General features: G+C 32.8%; 1 protein-coding gene across 1 annotated transcript; it reads left to right on the top strand.

The window, feature by feature from the left end:
- Window positions 1–1,695: 1,695 nt before the first annotated feature.
- Window positions 1,696–9,566, top strand: LOC133188511 (carboxylesterase 1C-like). Its single transcript, XM_061323978.1, has 3 exons — window positions 1,696–1,777; window positions 5,976–7,548; window positions 7,954–9,566. The coding sequence occupies exons 2-3, from the start codon at window positions 5,993–5,995 to the stop codon at window positions 8,126–8,128; spliced, it is 1,731 nt and encodes a 576-aa protein (XP_061179962.1). The 5' UTR covers window positions 1,696–1,777; window positions 5,976–5,992; the 3' UTR covers window positions 8,129–9,566.
- The last annotated feature ends 10,625 nt before the right edge of the window (window positions 9,567–20,191 follow it).

Below are 20,191 nucleotides of genomic sequence, written 5' to 3'. Positions count from 1 at the left end.
TCTTGTCACAAGGATTACATATGTGAAGTATAGAAGCCCTAGCACCAACCATTCAAAAGTTATGGCCAAGGTTAAAGTTTTTCAAAAGTAGGTCAAACTCCTATGTCAAGGTCAAAGAGTCAAAGTGGTTGGTATTTAAAGGATGGTCTTGTCACAAGAATTACATATGTGAAGTATGAAAGCCCTAGCTCCAACCATTCAAAAGTTATGGCCAAGGTTAAAGTTGACGACAGACAAACAGACAACCAGACAAACAGGACAAAAACAATATAGATAGTATATAGTATCCAATTTGGATAGTTTCACTTTTCAAGCGGGGATATAAACATTCTAAACTGGGTAGACTGTCTACCCAGTTAAGAATGTTTACATTCCCACTTGTATAGTGATAGGGTGTCCGTTCGTCCTCCTATTACGTTTTGGGGTACCAATCTCTTATCTTCAACTCCATCGTATACCACTGAATAAAATTTAATGAGACTTTTAAGAATCTTTATTACATAATGCCATTGTTTACCTTTTATTTTACTTTTTGATAGGACACATATTTCAGATCTCCCATAGCAAAACTTAGAATCTGGCATTCTTTCTATAAGGCCACACCAATTTAATTTCTTGTTCGTCGGACATTTGATGAAAAAAGTACGAACGGGCAAGCTGTGAAAAAATAATTTTATCACTTTTTTGTAGGCAAATTTTTAGGCGGAGCGTAAAAAGTTTGAGCGGACAATTATATTTTTTTCTGATTTGCAGAGTAAGCAGATTTAAAATACGAAAAATAGAGCGGAAATTGAATAGAAAATAGCACAGAATTTCCATGGTGCGGGAAAATGAAATTAATATTATTTGTATAGTTTTCCTTAAATACGAGCGCGCGGGTCCGACGAACAACACATTTTATTGGTGTGGCCATATGCTATTATGCATCTCCTAATTTACTTTAAAATTCGACAAATATTTAGGTTTTACATAGCAAAACAAGGACACTGCCGTTCTTTCTATATCATCAGGGTACCCATGTCTTATCCGCAACTCCTCTTATATCACTGAATGATACTTTCTTTCACAGAATCTTTATTACACAGTGTCAATGAGCCTCTCCAACTTTATAGTTTGATCTGACATTATTTAGGCTTTCCCATATCCAAAAAAAAAACAACCCAAAAACAAAAAACAAAATGGAAATTGCCATTATACTCAATTGGGAGTGGGGGTATCATTTTGTTTGCTGACTGCGTACACTACCTCTAGTTTTCTCTGTTATCTGTACAATGCTCATCAAAACAAATATAAAAACGTATATGTTTGCATTGTTATTCTTAACCCAATGTTTTGTTAAATTCATCCTATGCTCAGACTGACTGTTCTTACGTCAACGAATTGTAAAAGTGTTAACTAATGTTTACACAAAATCGTTTATGACTCAAGAACATTTTTTCTGACTCAACAGGTTTTAAAGTGTCAACGTGTGAAAAACACATTTCCGATGTGTGCATTTCTATTTTTGCTTAGAGAGTTTAAAATCGAGGACACTCACTTTATTTACAGTGCAAACATGTTAGCTCATATCATGCAAACAATGCAAAGGCCTTACGTATTTTATTAGCAATTTAATCTGACTCATCGAAATTGATGGGGTTTTTTTCTTACAGGAAGTCTTTTCGAAATGAGTACAATATCATCTTTATTTTTGAATGATTTTGATATCTAGTACGCAGCTTATGAAAAGTGTCCATCTGAAATTTCATTAAGAGTTGATTTTTGTCGTCGACAGCAGGTAAGAAATCTAATACCATTATAATTTTTAAGCAAATACATACAAGATTGAATAATATCCTCTCTAATTTTTTAATTATTCTGAAATCATCCAAATGAGATGTTATGACTTGTTGAATCCTTTCCTAAACATCGGTAAGAGGGGCATTTACGTGTGACATTTTCTAATCAAATTAAGGAAACAAGTTGTGATCGATTTTTAATTTTATTGTGTTTAAGAAAGGATCAGAGAATGGGAGAAAAGATGTGCTAAAAAGGAATGTTGTGCAACATTAATGAGAAGAAAAAAAAAAACAAACAAACACCGGATCCTTTGATATTTATAAAATATATTACTTCTAATACCATTACCTTTCCACTGAAAAATATGCAGAAATAATATGGAAATGCCTCAAATGACGGCATTCATACTAACATCACCCTTGATATTTGAACAAGATCTTAAGGGTCACAATTTAGGTCATTTTCAATCTTCAAACAGATTTGTGTGGACAACACTTTTTATACGTGGTAAGATTTATTAATTATCAAGGTAAGTCATGCCTTGGTCGATTATCTTGAACGATGATTAATTTTGCATAAATGAATAGAAAGATTCAAATAAGTATTCTTTGGATCATACACCGATAAAAGTTCAAAGAAGGTAGACTACATGTATTTAGAAACAAAACTCTTACCTGTACGTATATCGATTTTTTATCTCCAATATAGCTTATCAATTTATATTCGGAGCTCGAATAGCATTTAGATCAACTCACATTCACTGAATGTAAATGTAGAGTTTATGCATGTATAAAAAAAAAGGAAGGGTGGGGCACTCTTTTTTCCCGGTGAATTCGAGTTTTGGGTACAGTAAATGGTTTGCGAACTGTCTAGGAACTAGTAAGTTATTTTAGAACTTGTTTCCAATCCTTTTGATTTAATCAATAAAATATGTTCAAAACAAAACAAAACAACTGTCTAGCTACATGTACGTTTCGCCGAAAAACCAAGCAGTAGAAATTGACATCAAAAATTAAATATCTACCAAATGAAATACATTGGCTGTAAAATCCAGTAAAAGATAGCATTTCATTTTTTTTAATATTTAAAATTAATTTTCATGTTAAAAGTGATCATCAGAATTTATCTTTGACTTCACTGTGATGGTAACCGGAAGTAATGCAACCTAGCGAAATTCTTTTGCATTTGGAGGAGTAGAAACATCCATTTCTTCGAGTAAAATTCATTGAAGTGGAATGAGGCAATGTATATATTTTATGTAATTTATATAAAAAAGATTTGACGCGTCAGAACATTTGAAAAACATCCACAATACTGTATACAGGGAAATTTTCGCCCCAGTTTTATTTTAGCCCCTTCACCCTACTCACAGGTTGGCGAATTTAAAACGGGCCAAATTCAAAAACCACATTAGAATTTCTTAAACAGAACTCTGAATGGACGAATTTAAAACAGGGCAAAATGGTTTGCAAGTGTAAAAGGGCGAAAATAACACAGGGTTAAATAACCCTGTATACAGTACCACAAATTCGAACTTGACTCAAATCACCCTACCTTTCCTTTCTATACATGCACCTACGCAATATTAACATTAAATTCCAGTGCCCGTGTATCCATTGACAAGAGGCCCAATGGCCTTGAATAGCTCTTCCGATAAATTGTACAACCTATCACTTCTATTTGAAGCCTCTAAGTACTCTGTATAGTTGTATAGTTAGATAAAGCCATGGAATTCCAAAACTAGGTCATCATGACTTACATTTTGGTTAAAACACTCTGAGAACCCAGGATGAATCAACTAAAAAATTGTGATGATTTGAAGTCACTTAATATCTTAAACATTCAGATATAGCCATGAGATTGAGATTCCAAAAGTAGGTCACAGTGACCTACTTTTTGGTAAGCATACTCCGAGACCCCAAAATGACAAAGTTCGATTATTTTAAGACTCTTATTATTTTATTTACATGTATATAGATATTGCCTTGAAATTCCCAAAGTAGGACACTTTGACCTACGTTTTAGATGACACATTATGAGGACCAAAGATGCATCAACTGATAAAGTTTAATGATTCTTAGCTAATTAGTACCAGAAATATTAAAATATTGCCATAAAATTTCAAAAGTAGGTCACAGTGACCTACATTTTAGTTGATGTTCTTTGAAGACACAAAATGCATCAACTGACAAAGATTGATGATTCTTAGCCAATTAAGATCTGAGATATTTAAATATAGCCATAAATTTAAAACTAAGTCACAGTGGCCTACTTTTTAGTTGACGTTCTCCGGGGACCCAAGATGCATCAACTGACAAAGTCTAATGATCATAGGTCTGAGAGTGTCCAAAATATGTCTCTAAAATAATTTGAAAACAAATACCTGCAAATTCAGGTTTGATGACTCCACACTTTTCAGTATTTGAAATAATGACACTTAAATGTTTTGAAAAAGATTAGCCATAAATTCAAAAAAGTAGGTCACAATGACCTACTTTTCAGTTGATGTACTTTGAGGACGCAAGATCCATCAACTGACAAAGTTTGATGATCATAGGCCGTAAAGTGTCCAAAATATGCCTCAAAATCTATTTGAAAACAAATGACCACAAAATTAAAAAAAGTAGGTCATCGTGACCTACTTTTGAATCAGCCTGATATGACGTTATAAGATGCATCAACTGACAAGATTTGGCCCAGTGGTTCTTGAGAAGAAGATTTTAAGCAACCAGTAATTTTGGTTTTATTTACCTAATTATCTTCCCTTGTTCTAGGGTCACAACCCTAGTTTTAGCATAAATGGGAGCCCTTGGGCCAAGGATACCCTGTGAAATTTGACAATAATTGGCCAAGGGGTTCTGAAGTTATGGCTCGTATTCTAAAATGTTTACACACACCGCACTAATGGCCATAACATAGCTCTTTGAGCCTTTGGCTCAGAAGAGCTAATAAAATATGACCAGTAATAAAATCACTAAAATCACTAAAATGAGGAAAAGCAAATTAGCATAAGCTGCAAATACAAGAAGCTCATGTACTACCTACTCTACGTTTCCTATTTGCACTTAATGCCCTTCGACTCAAAAGCGTCTCGTAAATGTGTCTTCTAAAAATTCATCAGTGTATGTTTCTCACGGTCTATCGTCTTAAAATAGTCGTTAGGGTTTTCGTTAGCGTTTTCCTCTGAGTGACCCTTGTCTCAAAAGCTCCTAGGTATGTCATCTAGTGTACATCGTCTGAAGAGACACGATATATAGTTTACCACATTCCTATCTTAGCTGCACATAAATGGAGAAGATTCATCTTAAAATACTGGTTTGTAACACTGCTTATATAAATTAGTTTTAATATCAGAATATTTAACAATGTATTGCATGGACGCTGTATAAATTAGAAATGCACCTTGATAAAATAAACCAAAACCGAGTAGAAAATTCTTTTAAAAAAAAAAACTTTAACTTACTGTGAATACTGTCTGTTGTTAAAGGTAAACATTTGTCACACAATTTTTACGAAACTTATTAGAATGAATCATTAAACCTGTTTTACACCCATTTTCAACAATATTCTTTAGTTTTCATAATTTTGGCTTGAAAAAGCATTATTTTTTGAATTGCATATGTATCTAAGTTTTTTTCTGTGCTGAACGATAGGGAATGTTAGATATTTTCTAAACAAAAGAGTGAAAAGACCAATCAAAAGAAATTACCCTCAATGCATAATAGTATCTGTAGCTTGACTTTTATTGCATACATACAATTATTTTATAATTATATTTCACAGGAGTATTCTTTAAGTGATAAAATAGCCATGGAATGCTCCAATTGTCTTTAAAAAAATATAACTATATATGTCTGTAAAACCTTTGCTTTGAACACTTATAATTTATAAAATAAAGCTCATCATCTTAATAATTTTTTGTGAATTTCTGTATGTTCCTATATCTTCTAATAACGTACATGTATCGATGAAATTTAGTTTGTAATCTTGAAAAAAGTAATTATTCCCCTGTCATTTTATTTCAGCTGGAAAATTTCTTCGGGTTAAATGTCTTGATTTGAAAATCTCCTTTTTAGAACAATTAGTTATACGGAAAGCTTTTTAAATGTTCATTTATAGTTCAGTAAATATTATTCCCTTATCATTACGATGTACGATATATACTAGTATATAAAACATTATTTTTTTTCCATTAGGTTTCCTTAGAATCAAAATGGATCTTCGTAAGATTATGATGGTGGTGTTGTTATCAACAATTTCCAAAGCCTTTGAAACAGATGTTATAAACGCTGTGGAAGTCAAAACCCCATCAGGCTGGGTCAGGGGTTATGAAGAAAACTTTGACGATGGACAGGTGTACAGGTTTATTAAAATTCCTTTCGCGCAGCCTCCCTTGGGAAAACTCCGCTTTCAGAAACCTCAGCCTATTGGAGAATGGGAGGGTGTCCAAGGCGTATCAGAGAAGACTGGTATGTCGTGCTCACAATGGAATTTCCCCGTGCCTGGTTTCGATGATATGCAACTAGATGAGGATTGTTTGCATCTGAATATTTACGTTCCTGGAAAGGTATCAAAAGATCGAAATCTCTCTGTAATGGTATGGATTCATGGAGGAGGATTCTTTTTTGGTGGAGCTAATCAGTATAAACCTCATAAGTTAGTTTTAGGAGGTGACGTCATAGTGGTAACAATAAATTACAGACTTGGATTCCTAGGTTTCCTCACACTTAACAACCCACTAATGGCGGGAAATTATGGCCTTTGGGACCAAATTGAGGCCCTCCGTTGGGTTCAAAACAACATCGCAGCATTTGGCGGCAATCCTAAGTCCGTCACTATATTTGGAGAATCAGCGGGTGGAATGGCTGTTAGTCTTCTGACTTTAATTCCTTCAAACAAGGGACTGTTCCAGCGAGCTATTTCACAGAGTGGAGTTGTAAACTTCTTTTCCATTTCCAAAAAAGAACAGGAGGAACGAAACGCAGATTTACTTTTAGAGAGAGTTAACTGCAAAGATAAAGATGAGGTCTCTGAGATCCTGAAATGTCTTCAAGATCTTCCGGCTGAAAACATAACAAATGCATTGACATTTATGGACCTGCAGACTCCATTGAATACGTCCTTTATAACTGGAGGATTAACTCCTTGTATTGACGGTGAGCTTATAAAGGAACATCTTGCATATCCACGATCTTCAGATGATTCCATTTACAGTTTCTTCCGCACTGTTGACTTCATGTCAGGGACACTAGATGGGGAAGGAAATATGGTATATTTGGGCATATCACCCCAAATTCAAGAACATTTCGATTTCAACGTCACAGAAAAAATTCCACTAGGTGTTCTTTGTGAAATACATGCTCCTACGTATGTGGAAACAGTTGTTGGTAATGTCCCAGAATTGGCGAAGGAAATATGCGACTTTTATACTACTGCGGAGAGCGTTGATGCACAGAGTAATAAAGTCTGCGAATTTACCGGTGACTATTCCTTCATAGTACCAAGTAATATTATGCTATCTATTCATTCCAAAAATAATAAAGGGGCTAGATCGTTCCAATATCTGATAACAAAAACAAGTCCTATGCCTTTCGGAGGAGATCCACCAGCTTGGTTTAAGGGTGCTGGACACGGTGATGAATTGCATCTAATGTTTAATTTTGAAATAACGGCTCTTTCAGAAGAAAAATTTAAAAACGTTAACCTTGACGACATCAAGAAGTTGTCAGACTATGTTGTCAAGTATTGGACCAATTTTGCCAAATTTGGGTAAGACTCTGTTTGCCCATTATTACACATAGATTATACATAATAACCTGTCGTGCTAGGAGCTTAGATTGCAAACATCACTTTTTTATACATCAGATCAACTTCGAAAAATGTAAAAATAAATAAATAAATAAATAAATAAATGAATAAATACATAAATAAAAATACAGCATGCAGTAAGCGAATAAACAGCATTTGAAAGTGTTGTTTTTAAGATGCAGAAATTCATTCTAACTTTCACAGAAAGGAAAAGTGACATATTTGCTGTAACGTTTTGAATGTTATCTAATTTAAATAATAACAAAATAATGAATCATTACAATTGAATTTTAACATCTTTGTTAAAGCAGTTGTACATGTTATTTATCAAATTATCAACTGTGAAAGGAAAACTTATTTTTTCAGAAATCCAAACGGTGAAAATGTTCCAGAGTGGCCATTGTATGACGTCAGCACCAAACAATACGTTATCATTGACTTGCCTATCACGACAGGCGAGAATTTGAAATCCGAGGCGACAGCACTGTTGAGTAAGATAACAGAGATTGGTCGTCAACGACTGATCCACGATGAATTATAGCTAGCAGACCTTGCAGATCCTTTGAGACAATTCTTAGTGAAATTGGTGAAATTGTAATTCATCAGTAGCCCTTTTCACAAAAAATCTTACGACATATTTTTATCTTAAGTGAAAACTTATGATAAAAATCATTTTCACAAAAATTCTTAAGAAAGTCGTAAGTGCAAAATCTGTCGTAACTTTACGAGAGCCCCAACCCTCTCTTAAGTATTTTAAAACCGATTTTATTGTAAAAATATAATCGCAAAAACCAAAATACACGTTAAATTGAATGTTGTAAAGCAACTTACAATAATATTTTATATTTTTTTCACAATCATTGTCGAAAAATTAAATGAAATACACTACAAAATATTTACGATGTAAGTTTCACTTAAGATTTTCGTATGACCTACTTTTACGTCAGACTTGTGATTGTGACGTCAGATTTTAAACTTCCTTGCTTCACAAATGATTGCATTCGATATTTGTTGTCAATAATGTTTGTTATGCTGACAATTGTTGAAAACTAAGTTTTATTTTATTTTCACCCACTTATTTAAGGATTGTAAAGCATATTGAAGTCGTTGCTAGGAATGAAGTCTGTCGTAAGTAAAAATCTTAACTTCAATCTGCTACGAATGCGTTCGTGAAACGCACTTAAGATTTGTCGTAAGAGATTCTTAAGTTAAAATCTTATGCAAAAACTTAAGATTTTTTGTGAAAAGGGCTACTGACTTTTAGATGTGATTCTTTTTATTGATTTCTTTAATTCATTGAATTGTTTAATGAAAGAAACAGAAAGGATCCAATTTTACAACAACAACCAAAAAAAAAAAAAAAAAAATAGCTAAGGACTTCAAGGTACCAGCTATTTTTTTTTTTTTTTTGGTTGCGTGGCCCTTTAGGACTGTACGTTCATGCCATTTCGATAAAAAAAAAGAGCAGAAGACTGAACATAAGTGAGATATTTTTATTCATATCATATCGTTTAACTTTCTTTGAATTTCTCTCTGCTGCTTCATTTAAAATTTATATACTTTATTTCATTCCAAGGGACAATCTAACTTGCGCATCTATGTGACCAAACAATTAAGTTGATGGAATATTCGAACATAGATCTTCTTGAAGCTATTCTATGATTTTACAGTTCTTTTTTCTAATAGTTCACAGTTTTTTAGTGAAACAGCCTCATTCGTGCTTTTTGTTTATTTGATATTTGATTTGTGTGGATGCCTATGTGTCTAGATTTATTTTATTCATTTATTTTTTATTTTTTTTTATTTATTTTTTTTTTTTTTTTGCCTTTTCTACCACTGCAGAGCATTGCTGTTTTAGGATTGTAAGAATTTTCAAAATCTTTCTAAATAAGCCAAATATTGGCAGAAATCCTGTCAAAATTCAACGTTTAGATAGATTGACAATATTTGATATTTTGGACATTAAACAATGGATTAACTTTTTGTGTTCTCTTATATATATATTTCCCGAATTTAAGAAAAAAAAAGTCAAGTGGTTTCAGTTTATTACCTGTCAAAATGGTGTTTTTCAAGTTCCTACAACATCCACCCTGCAATGACTCGGTTTCGCTGTCCTCTCTAATTCAGTGAAAATACGAAATTCTTCAAAAATCAAGTTATCTATTGCTCATTTTGTCAGTATTGAAATTAAAATTTCAAATAAGTGATCCAAGAGGAAAGGATTCAGCTGATCAGGGGCATAGAATTCAGAAATGTTTACGTCAGATGAAATGATGTCATCTCCCTAAACACATTTTTGCATAATGAGTAACTAAAATGACTCATAGGTTCTAAATAGTGTTAACAGCCAATCCAAGTGCTTATTTAATAAACACTGGCTTGAAGGAATAGTCATCTACACAATACATCCTGATGTAAATATCTTGGTTCTTGTTTTGACTTTTTCTTCCATTTTTTTTTACCTATTTTTTTTCTCTAGAAAACTTTATACATCATATGATCATTCGCAGTTAATATACTAGTATATGTCTTTGTCATGAAAAATCGATTTTATTTATACATGCATGTACCAAACCATTATGATATTCAATGTCCGGAAAATATTTTTCTGGAAATCTCCATTGGAAAAACCAATAGAGGTAAATCGAGAGTCAATAAACACGTACATGTATATATTTGTATACTGGAATATACACTAGTGTATACCTGTTACAAATAAAATTAATGTTATGGTGTTATTTTGTTAAACTAACTTCAATCATTTTTCTTAAATCGAACTTGGAAAGTCACCATGCAAATCTTCTTAGTATAAATTCTAAGTACTTTTTGTTAAAAACAACGACAATGTGTTTTTCTGGAACATTAAGGAAATTCATAGAAACTGTAATATAACTACCTTCTTATATAAGAGATTTAATATTCACTGCAACATGAGTAATTATTTACATAATCATAAGAATAGCAATATATACACCTATAATGAAGAGGTTCTGTCATACTACAACATCACTTTACAAAGGGTCGCCCGCTTGGCGCAATGGTTAGATCGTTTGCTATAGAGTCGCGGAGTAAGAAGTTGATCCTTACGTCGCGAATCCCACTGTGGGACGTGGAGACCGGTCCATCGGATGAGACCGTATTAATCGAGGTCACGTGTCGCAGTAGGTAATGGCACGAAAAAGATCCCTCACTGCTCAATGGACCTGAGTGCCCAGTATAGGTCAAAATTTGCAGCTCTCCATCGGCAAGTGGTGGTGTCTCCATATGAGTGAAAAATTCTCGAGAGGGACGTTAAACAACAAGCAAACAAGCAAAACTTTACATAGCATGTATCGTATCAGCTGTGTGTCACATGACGTATAAAAATTGTACTGTTGATAAGTGCATCCAGATGTTTTTGGATAATGCATGCAATAGCAAACCCAAACAGATGATGAATAATTGATAAACTGTTTTACAAACCAGAATATGGTCCAAGAGCAACAGCAGGGGGACAAAAGTGTTGAGAAAAAATTGGCGTCACGTTTCTAATACAAGAGGGACAACTCGTGCAAATAAACGTCTTCACAGCTGACTTACTAGGACAAAAATACAAAATAAGTTACCTCACTACTTACATCCTCACAATGTCAAGGTTTTGTGATTTCGGAACTCCACACAAACCCTTGACATAAGTCGCTATTTAAAAGTTGGGTTTGTGGTTACACATGACATAATGGGTAATTATAAACTAACCAATAAGAATTTATTTTTCAAATCCGTCGTTTTCAAATGGCCCAACTCCAGAGCATATCTTTTGTGATTGTTAGGAGGACGATCTTCCATAAATTAATCACCGATGTTTCATTTAATGTAGCTAGTCACAAATCCTACAATATCGACACTTTCCATTTGAAAGACGAGTCATATTTGTTTACAAAACTTACCTACAATAAAAGCTGTTTTCTGATTGGCTCCGGTCCTAGACCAAGAACAAATGAAATAGTAGCTTTCTAGCCCAACTTTTAAATAGCGACTTATGTCAAGGGTTTGTGTGGAGTTCCGAAATCACAAAACCTTGACATTGTTAGGATGCAATACTTAGTAAGATGACCCTTCAATCTAATGACCAGTTATATTCTCCTTGGAATAGAATGATAAAGGTTTTTGACATAATTTACGTTAATGTCCTGCCATATCCTGAGCGTATGTAGAAAAAGTTCGTCTGCGGAATTATATTGTCATCTGGGACTGGAGTTCATCGTCTTGAAAAAGGTAACTGACGCAAAATAACTGACCAAATGTTTGTATCTAAAATATAATTTTTTTTATGAATTAATGTTCCCTTCAACTCGACACAATGTTCCGATGCCGCCGAAACACAAACACACCCACAACCATAATGCTGAACTTGCGGCCATTTTGCTGCGGTACAAAGTCAGGTCTCCAACCCTCTCCTGCTTTTTTCCAAACCTAAACACGGTTGTTTTAACCAACACATATCTGAGGTTCGTCGCTCAATATTACTTTTGACCACTGATTTTGTACATTCCACCACCTCTTTTCAATATACCACGACAAGCGTTTCTTTCGGTTGACATTTTTATGTACAACTTTTTTTCTTATACACACCTCTAGTAAAGCCATTTTCTTTAAGTCTATGTTTGACAGTCTTCTGAGACCCTGAAGTTGTTCTGTTTTCATTAAATCGTGCAGTTATTTCTCCTAAGGGTGCCCTCCGATCTCTGTTAACAATTCTCTGGAGCCTCCGATATTCCAGATCGTCAATGGAACGAGCAAGCCCGATCTTGGCATAATTTCTACCGATCTAGTGCTGATATATCTACGAACAATTCGATAAACTGAAGTCAGAGTTCTTGCAATCACTGGTATTTTGTCTCTGTTTTGATAAAATTCAACAATAACTTATTTCAAGGATTGTGAAATTTCTTGATGTTTCGTCTCCATTTTGTTACCGAGGTAGACTACAACACTAAGCAGACGATGAAATAAACGTCATGTTATACGTCACTCATACTGACCTATTTATATTTCATGGGGATTTCCAAATCGCGTATTTGTGATATTGGGGATATATTTTTTACCTTTTTCTTTTTTTTTTTTTTTACCTTTTTTACCTGTTTAGAGCTATAAAGTTTAGGAAAATTATTTATTTATTCAATTGTTTTAAAGACTTATTTTCCCTTGATTTTTTTTTATTATCAAACCAATGGATCAACTCCTCTAGATCAATTATTTTTTCTCACTGTCATTTTTCAAATGTAGAGCAGATACTGAATAAAAGTAAGAAAAACATTGTGTACGTAACATCAAAAATCAAATTCTTTTATAGAAGTGAAATATATCTTGACAAATAATTGCTTACAAAGTAAATCACGTGCCTTAAACCTTCATTGAAATTTTAATCTTTTCACATGTACAGTGTGTAATATATACAAATCTGCATGTATATAGGACAAGCAACAAGATTGTGATATTTACAACATAAATTGTAAAATAAAACATCCCTGTTTTAGTTGGCTGTTATTTCTACCTTTTTTCTTTTCTTTTTTTTTTTTTTTTTTTTTGCGAATACACAAGACCCCAAATTGTAACATGGCCTCTTTATTCATCCTACTTCTGTCCTGGCAAGTACTTAAAAATAGAAGACAGTTGTTCCAAATGAGCCTCCTTTATTGCACATTAAAAAATATGAGGATATTAATACAATATGCAATGTTATCAAGTATTTTTTTTTTATTTGACCCTGAATTTATAACAGTTAATGTGAAAGATGTGTATCATATACCAGAAATATATTTTTCCCTCACAATCTAAGCTCAGTCGGTAGAGTGATCGATACACGTGATCGGAAGGTCGAACCTAAGTCTAAAAAAATAGGTAGCAACTGTTCCTTCGCCAAGCGCTCGCCACCTTGAATTGAAAGTTGCGGGTCCTTCGGACGCGTAGGCGTTGGCACGATAAAGAATTTATTTCATTCCAACGGACACTCTAACTTGCGCATCTATGTGACCAAACAATTAAGTTGATAGAATATTTAAACATAGATCTTCTTGAAGCTATTCTATGATTTTACAGGGTTTTTTTTTTCTACACTCCACAGTTATTTTTTTATGAAACAGCCTTATTTATGCTTTTTGTTTATTTAATATTTGGTCTGTGTGGATGTCTGTGTATCTGGATTTTTTTTTTTTTTTTTTTTTTTTTTTTTTTTTTTGCCTTTTCTACTTTTCTACCATTGCAGAGCATTGCTGTTTTATGCTTTTAAGAAATGTTTTAAAACCTTTCTAAATAAGCCAAATATTGGCAGAAATCCTGTCAAAATTCAAGTTTTAGATAGATTGACAATATTTGATATTTTGGACATTAAAACAATGTATTAACTTTTTGTGTTCTCTTATATATTTTTCCCTGATTTAAGAAAAAAAATTTCAAGTGGTTTCAGCTTATTTCCTGTCAAAATGGCGTTTTCCAAGTTCCTACAACATCCACCCTGCAATGACTCGGTTTCTCTTTTCTCTTATAATTCAGTGAGAATATGAAATTCTTCAAAAATTAAGTTATCTATTGCTCATGCTTTCATTTTCTTTTATGTAAAATTAAGTGATCTGTTCCTTAAGCGCTCGCCACTTTGAAGTGAAAGTTGCGGGTCCTTCGGACGCGTAGGCGTTGGCCCGATAAAGAACCCTCACAGCTCAATGGCCCTGAGTGCCAAGTAAAGGTCTAAATTTGAAGCCCTTCATAGATGTATGGTGACGTTTCTATATGAGTTTCTATGTGAGTGAAAAATTCTCGAATTGTACGTAAAACAACATACAAATAAATCAATTAATCAATTAATCAATCAATCCTCACAATCTAAGCTTACATGGACTTTTTGTTATAAACAGAACATGCATCCATCATGATATAGGCCATCCTGTACTTCGTTAAAGAAACCTGTGGAAAAATTTATCCTGTCTACCATTAGTCGAGTCACCTTCTCCATACAAATAACAAATCTTCAATTATACTGCTTTAAAATGCTTTTATATTATATTGTAAGAAAGAGATCTGTATTTTAGTTTAAATATCATTATATAAACTGATAAGAATTAAAAATCCTTTAAAACCTGAGAAAAGCTCTATAAAGTATTTACTGTTTCTGATAAAAAAAAAAAAAATCTAAAGCCAAAAACAAAACGGAAAAAGGAGATAAATTTACGTTTCCGTTAAAAGAGAAATCATTCTCAGACAAAAACAACATCAACGACAACAGAAGTGATAAAGGGCGTTTGATTGTTTATCTTTGAGTCAATAATAAGTAATACAACAAGAGGCCCAGGGGCCACATCACTCACCTGAGCACTATGGCTAGGAAAAAGCAGAAATCAGTTCAGTCTTGAAAGGTTGAAAAGTTTAAATATAAAAGTGGTTCGGGTTCGGGGGGGGGGGGGGAGGGGGGAGGGGTCATGAGTTGAACAAATTTGAAGCTACATTATCTGAGGATGCTTCCATTTAAATATGACCAATTATGGCTTTGCTGTTCTTGAGAAGAAGATTTTTAAAGATTTTTCCTATATATTCCTATGTAAAACTTTCATCGCTCATTGTGGCCCCACCCGACCCCCGGGGGTCATGATTTGAACAAACTTGAATCTACACTGTCTGAGGATGCTACCACATAAATATGACCAATCATGGCTTTGCTGTTCTTAAGAAGAAGTTTTTTAAAGATTTTTCCTATATATTCCTATGTAAAACTTTGATCGCCCATTGTGGCCCCACCCGACCCCCGGGGGTCATGATTTGAACAAACTTGAATCTACACTACCTGAAGATGCTACCACATAAATATGACCAATCATGGCTTTGCTGTTCTCGAGAAGAAGATTTTTAAAGATTTTTCCTATATATTCCTATGTAAAACTTTGATCGTCCATTGTGGCCCCATCCGACCCCCGGGGGTCATGATTTGAACAAACTTGAATCTACACTACCTCAGGATGCTTCCACATAAGTTTCATATTTTCAAGCACAGTGGTTTTTGAGAAGAAGATTTTTTAATGATGCCATTAATTTTTCACGAATTCTTTATTATCTCCCCTTGGAAGAAGGCGTGGCCCTTCATTTGAACAAATTTGAATCCCCTTTACCCAAGGATACTTTGTGGCAAGTTTGGTTGAAATTGGCCCAGTGGTTCTGGAGAAGAAGTCGAAAATGTGAAAAGTTTACAGACGGACAGACAGACGGACAGACGGACTACAGACAAAATGTGATCAGAAAAGCTCACTTGAGCCTTCGGCTCAGGTGAGCTAAAAACTATAAGGGGATTTCGCGCCACTTAATTCCTGTGCGTTCTGAATAGACAAAGGACTTTCATAGGTTTCGGATGTGAAAAATACTATACTTGTAATAAGGTATATTGTAATTACTAACAAGAAGAAGAGAAACATCGGTGGATATATCAAATGAGAAATCTTTGTATCAATACCTGCCAAATGCCATGATCCTTTTGTTATACATGTATATCATTGTAGGAAGCTTTGGGAACGTTTCCGTGATTATAGTTAAATGCAAAGGATATAAAAAATGTCTTTCATCATCATCATTTATTTGCTATCAAATCATCATAAAAAAAAATACACATAATTAAATTAATCGTTTGAAAGAAAATATTTGGGAAATGAATTTTTATATAGATTTGTAAATAAATAAATATTTTTAGAAATATAATTCCACTGTGACTAGTTGATACCAGGAAAACTAATTTAAACCGAAGAACCTATTTCCAATGAGGTCCTATCTTAAATAATATAACAATGCAATGTTTCACCATAAAAACATCATAAAATTTGTTTGGCACTAAAAATTAAGCATAGTACATGTTGCTTAAACATCAAATTAGATTTAAGTATGACAACATTGAATAGTATCAATATGATAATAGAAGATTTAACATAATACTAAGATTTTGTTTCTAATTTCACTGATATAAATTTGAGTTTGATGTCTAACATATTACCAGAGAAACAAATGCAATTGGAATAGTTACATGCATAAATTATTCCGGATTTTGATCGTGCGCCGACAGACCATATCGACCTTCCTATAAATCGTCATAATATTATTACTATTAAAGATATATAATTAAAATGTGCTATTTTAAGGAATATTGAATAAATTATAAATGTGCAAAAATTGTTTAATAAATGTTGAATGTTTACAAAGTTATAAACATTGTCTGCGACTTTTTGGGAAAACCCTCGTATTTATTACTACGTAAATGTTAAAGATTCATTAATTCGTTGTATAATGGTGATAGCGTAGACTGAATATTGTACAAGCTAGAAGTCTGTTACAGACAAATAGGAAAAATAACATGAAAAATTAATTTAAATTTCAACGAGTACTCGACTATCGTCCGAGTAAAATTTACATTCCAAATATATATATATATATATAAAGCATTTTAAATTCTATAGAACATCAGAATCCTAATTTGGCAGATTTATAAGAATGAATCTTCATAAAGTGTAGATTCAAATTTGTTCAATCATGCTCCCATATTTGAGACTCCATAATAAGGCGAAACATTTTTCATAAAATATTTAGTGAAAATCTCATTCCAAACATTACGAACCAAAGTTCAAGTCAGCTCAAAGCATAACCTGAGCGACTTTGGTGGGGCCACAATATAGGCTTCAAATCTTTTTCATACAATGTGATAGAACATCTTTGTAAATGTTGTATACTACTGATCAGCAATACTTCAGATAGACATACAGCATACAGAAGTTTTCAAGATATGTCCCATAGAACCAGGCCAGAAAATGAAGAAAATATGGCTCAGGTGAGCACTGTGGACCATGGGCCTCTCTTTTGTCATATACCATCTAAATTTAGAGAAAGCACAGCATATCACAAAACAAATTAAAAATGCGACATATTATTGGCTGTTTAATTATCCTTTGGAGGGTTTGCTAAGCTGATGGTATTTGAACATATGGCATTTTTCGTACTCTCTGTTGCATTTCAGAATTGATGTCTTTTTGTACTATTTAGTCAGATCCCAGGATAATTGACGGGGCTCCCCAGGTTAATGACTAAGGCAATGCAGGAGAGGATTCCGGTAAAAAATAAGTTCCATTTTGGGATTCATTTCAGTTTATTATTTAGATAAAGATATTTTAGTACTTTTTTTTACTTAACCTCAATAAGGGAATCAGACTCAGACCTTTGGGCAAAATAGAACATTATTGATAAATTATCTGGAGAGAATAAGAATTAGAGAGAAATTTCAAAATTGTTAGGCTTTGCTTGATGTTATGACCATTCTCTAAAGAATTTTTATTCTATGCTAAAGATTTCAATTTTTAATTATCCTGGGGGGGGGGGGGGGTTAAAAATGCATTCGATGAGATGGGTACTAAAATGATTGCAGTTCTGTTACAAAAAGAAGAATTTTAATGAAAAAGAATGGAGAAAAAAAATACATGTATTTAAAGTGATTGTTAAATGCTTCTTTTTAACATGAACACAAAAAAGACATCTGCATGCAAAATTACATAATCCAGTATCTTACGCCCCCTGCACCAACCTTTAAATGCAGATAAAAAAAGAAAAAAAATGAATATATAAATAAAAAAAAATTCTCTTTATATTTATTTTTTATTACAGAGTTGGAACTCCCGCCTTAAAGACTCCTGCAGGCCTGACCCTCCCCAGATACACCTAGCAGACCTACCAAGTGGCTCAGACTAACCCTACTGTCGCCTCCCAGGGCTGGGTCCACCCAGGATACATCATGCAGCCTCCTATGGCCCATGTGAGTCCGTATTCGTACTTTCCTGGGCAGTCTGGTTTAGTGACCAGAACTAAGAGACATAACTCTTTAAAAAAAAAAACATTGACAATTCCATGTGCAAAACAAAGAAAGAGAACATATATCAATCATGGCTATATTCTCTCAATTTTTCTTTCAGATCTGTAGAACTGACATTTTTTAAAACTTGTAAGGATTGAAATCATTTCTGTTTCCCATTGTAATTTTTTTTTACTATTTCATTTTCCTTGAATTTCTTTTATTGTTCTGAACAATGAAATCTTTTTTACTGTAGTATTGGTAGAATCATGTCGTAGATGATTTAACTATATTTATAACAACTAATGATGATGTGTCATATTTGTGTTTTCTTCATTTTGAATTAAGAGAGTTTTTATGATCAAATATATATTAATTCATTCTAGACAGCAAGGATATAATATATATAAAAGGGATTATATAGTTGTACAACAACATTCGAACCTTTCAAATGTGCAGTAATTGTAAAAAAAAAAAAAATAAAATCACATAGAGCAAAGTAGCAGAGTTCAACAGTTATGCAATTTACGTTATATATATATATATATATATATATATATATATATATATATATATATATATATATATATATATATATATATATATATATATATATATATATATATATATATATATATATATATCAAAGTACAGAAACGAAAAGCAACATATGGCTATGTTTTCATAGAATTTTAATTGACCTTATCCTTTATAAAAAAAAAAAAAAAAAAAAAAAAAAAAAATATTTATTCTAGTATTTAAAAAAGATTAATTAAAAAAACTTCATTGCGGCAAATGTTAATCATTGCAAAGCACGAAGTGTATTTGTCTGTCATGCACTAATTACATGAATAAAATTAATTAAAAAAATATTCTTATCCTGTTGTTTTTCCTTTATTTCAATGTATGTACAGATGGAGAAAAAAGAATCTTGTTAAACTTGCAATTAAAGGCCTGATAAGAGTGATAATTTATTTGAGTGATATTTAAAGGAATTAATAAATATTAGCGGTGTTTGTAAACATAAAATGCAGGTATTATTACAATTTGATAAGTTGTTGGTTTTCTCATCGAAAACATGTATAAAATATAGTTTTTAAGTAAGAACATGGAAGAGTAAAAATTAGATTTTAATAAATTGCTTTTAATTATTTGAAAATTTTACAAAATGAAACGTAATGACCTTGCAAACTATAAAATATGTTCTGTCAAAAGAAGTGTAAAAAGATGCAAATGTGTGTCAGTTTTATCAAATTTAAAAGAAAGGTACATGTATTTTTTATTTATCAATGTGAAGAACCTTTGATCGGTGTTGTCCATTTATATGGTTTTTGAGTAATGATAGATATTTATGTTAGAAGCAACGTGTTGAACATATTTGAGAAAAATATTTATCAAACTTTTTTCCTCGTGTTAGATTTTCCACTAAAAATATAATTAAAATGAGACTGGTTTAAGTGGCGGTCATTTTTCATTTTATTTGACAATACCACTTAAGTTTCAACAGGATTTATTTAGGTCATTTCCACCCTCCTCCCTGACAAGACAAACTTGTGTGAACAACTGTGATTTTTAAAACGGGCTGATTAATTATTTATCAGGGTATAGTGTAAGAAAAATCTATAACAAATCTTAATTTGCACCTAGAGATAGGCAAGATTTAGAAATATCATCTCTTTTTTTGTACAGGGAAGAAAAAATATCTTACTGAGGGTCTTTATCTGTTCTATCGATTTATAACTGCATGCTTGCCGTACGTTT

Source organism: Saccostrea echinata, unplaced genomic scaffold (genome assembly GCF_033153115.1).
Source record: "Saccostrea echinata isolate AGI-Se365-2 ecotype Australia unplaced genomic scaffold, CSIRO_AGI_Sech_v1 ptg000016l, whole genome shotgun sequence".
Lineage (NCBI taxonomy): Eukaryota > Metazoa > Mollusca > Bivalvia > Ostreida > Ostreidae > Saccostrea > Saccostrea echinata.
Note: the sequence above shows the minus strand (reverse complement) of the source record. Positions and strands in the feature narration are given on the sequence as shown.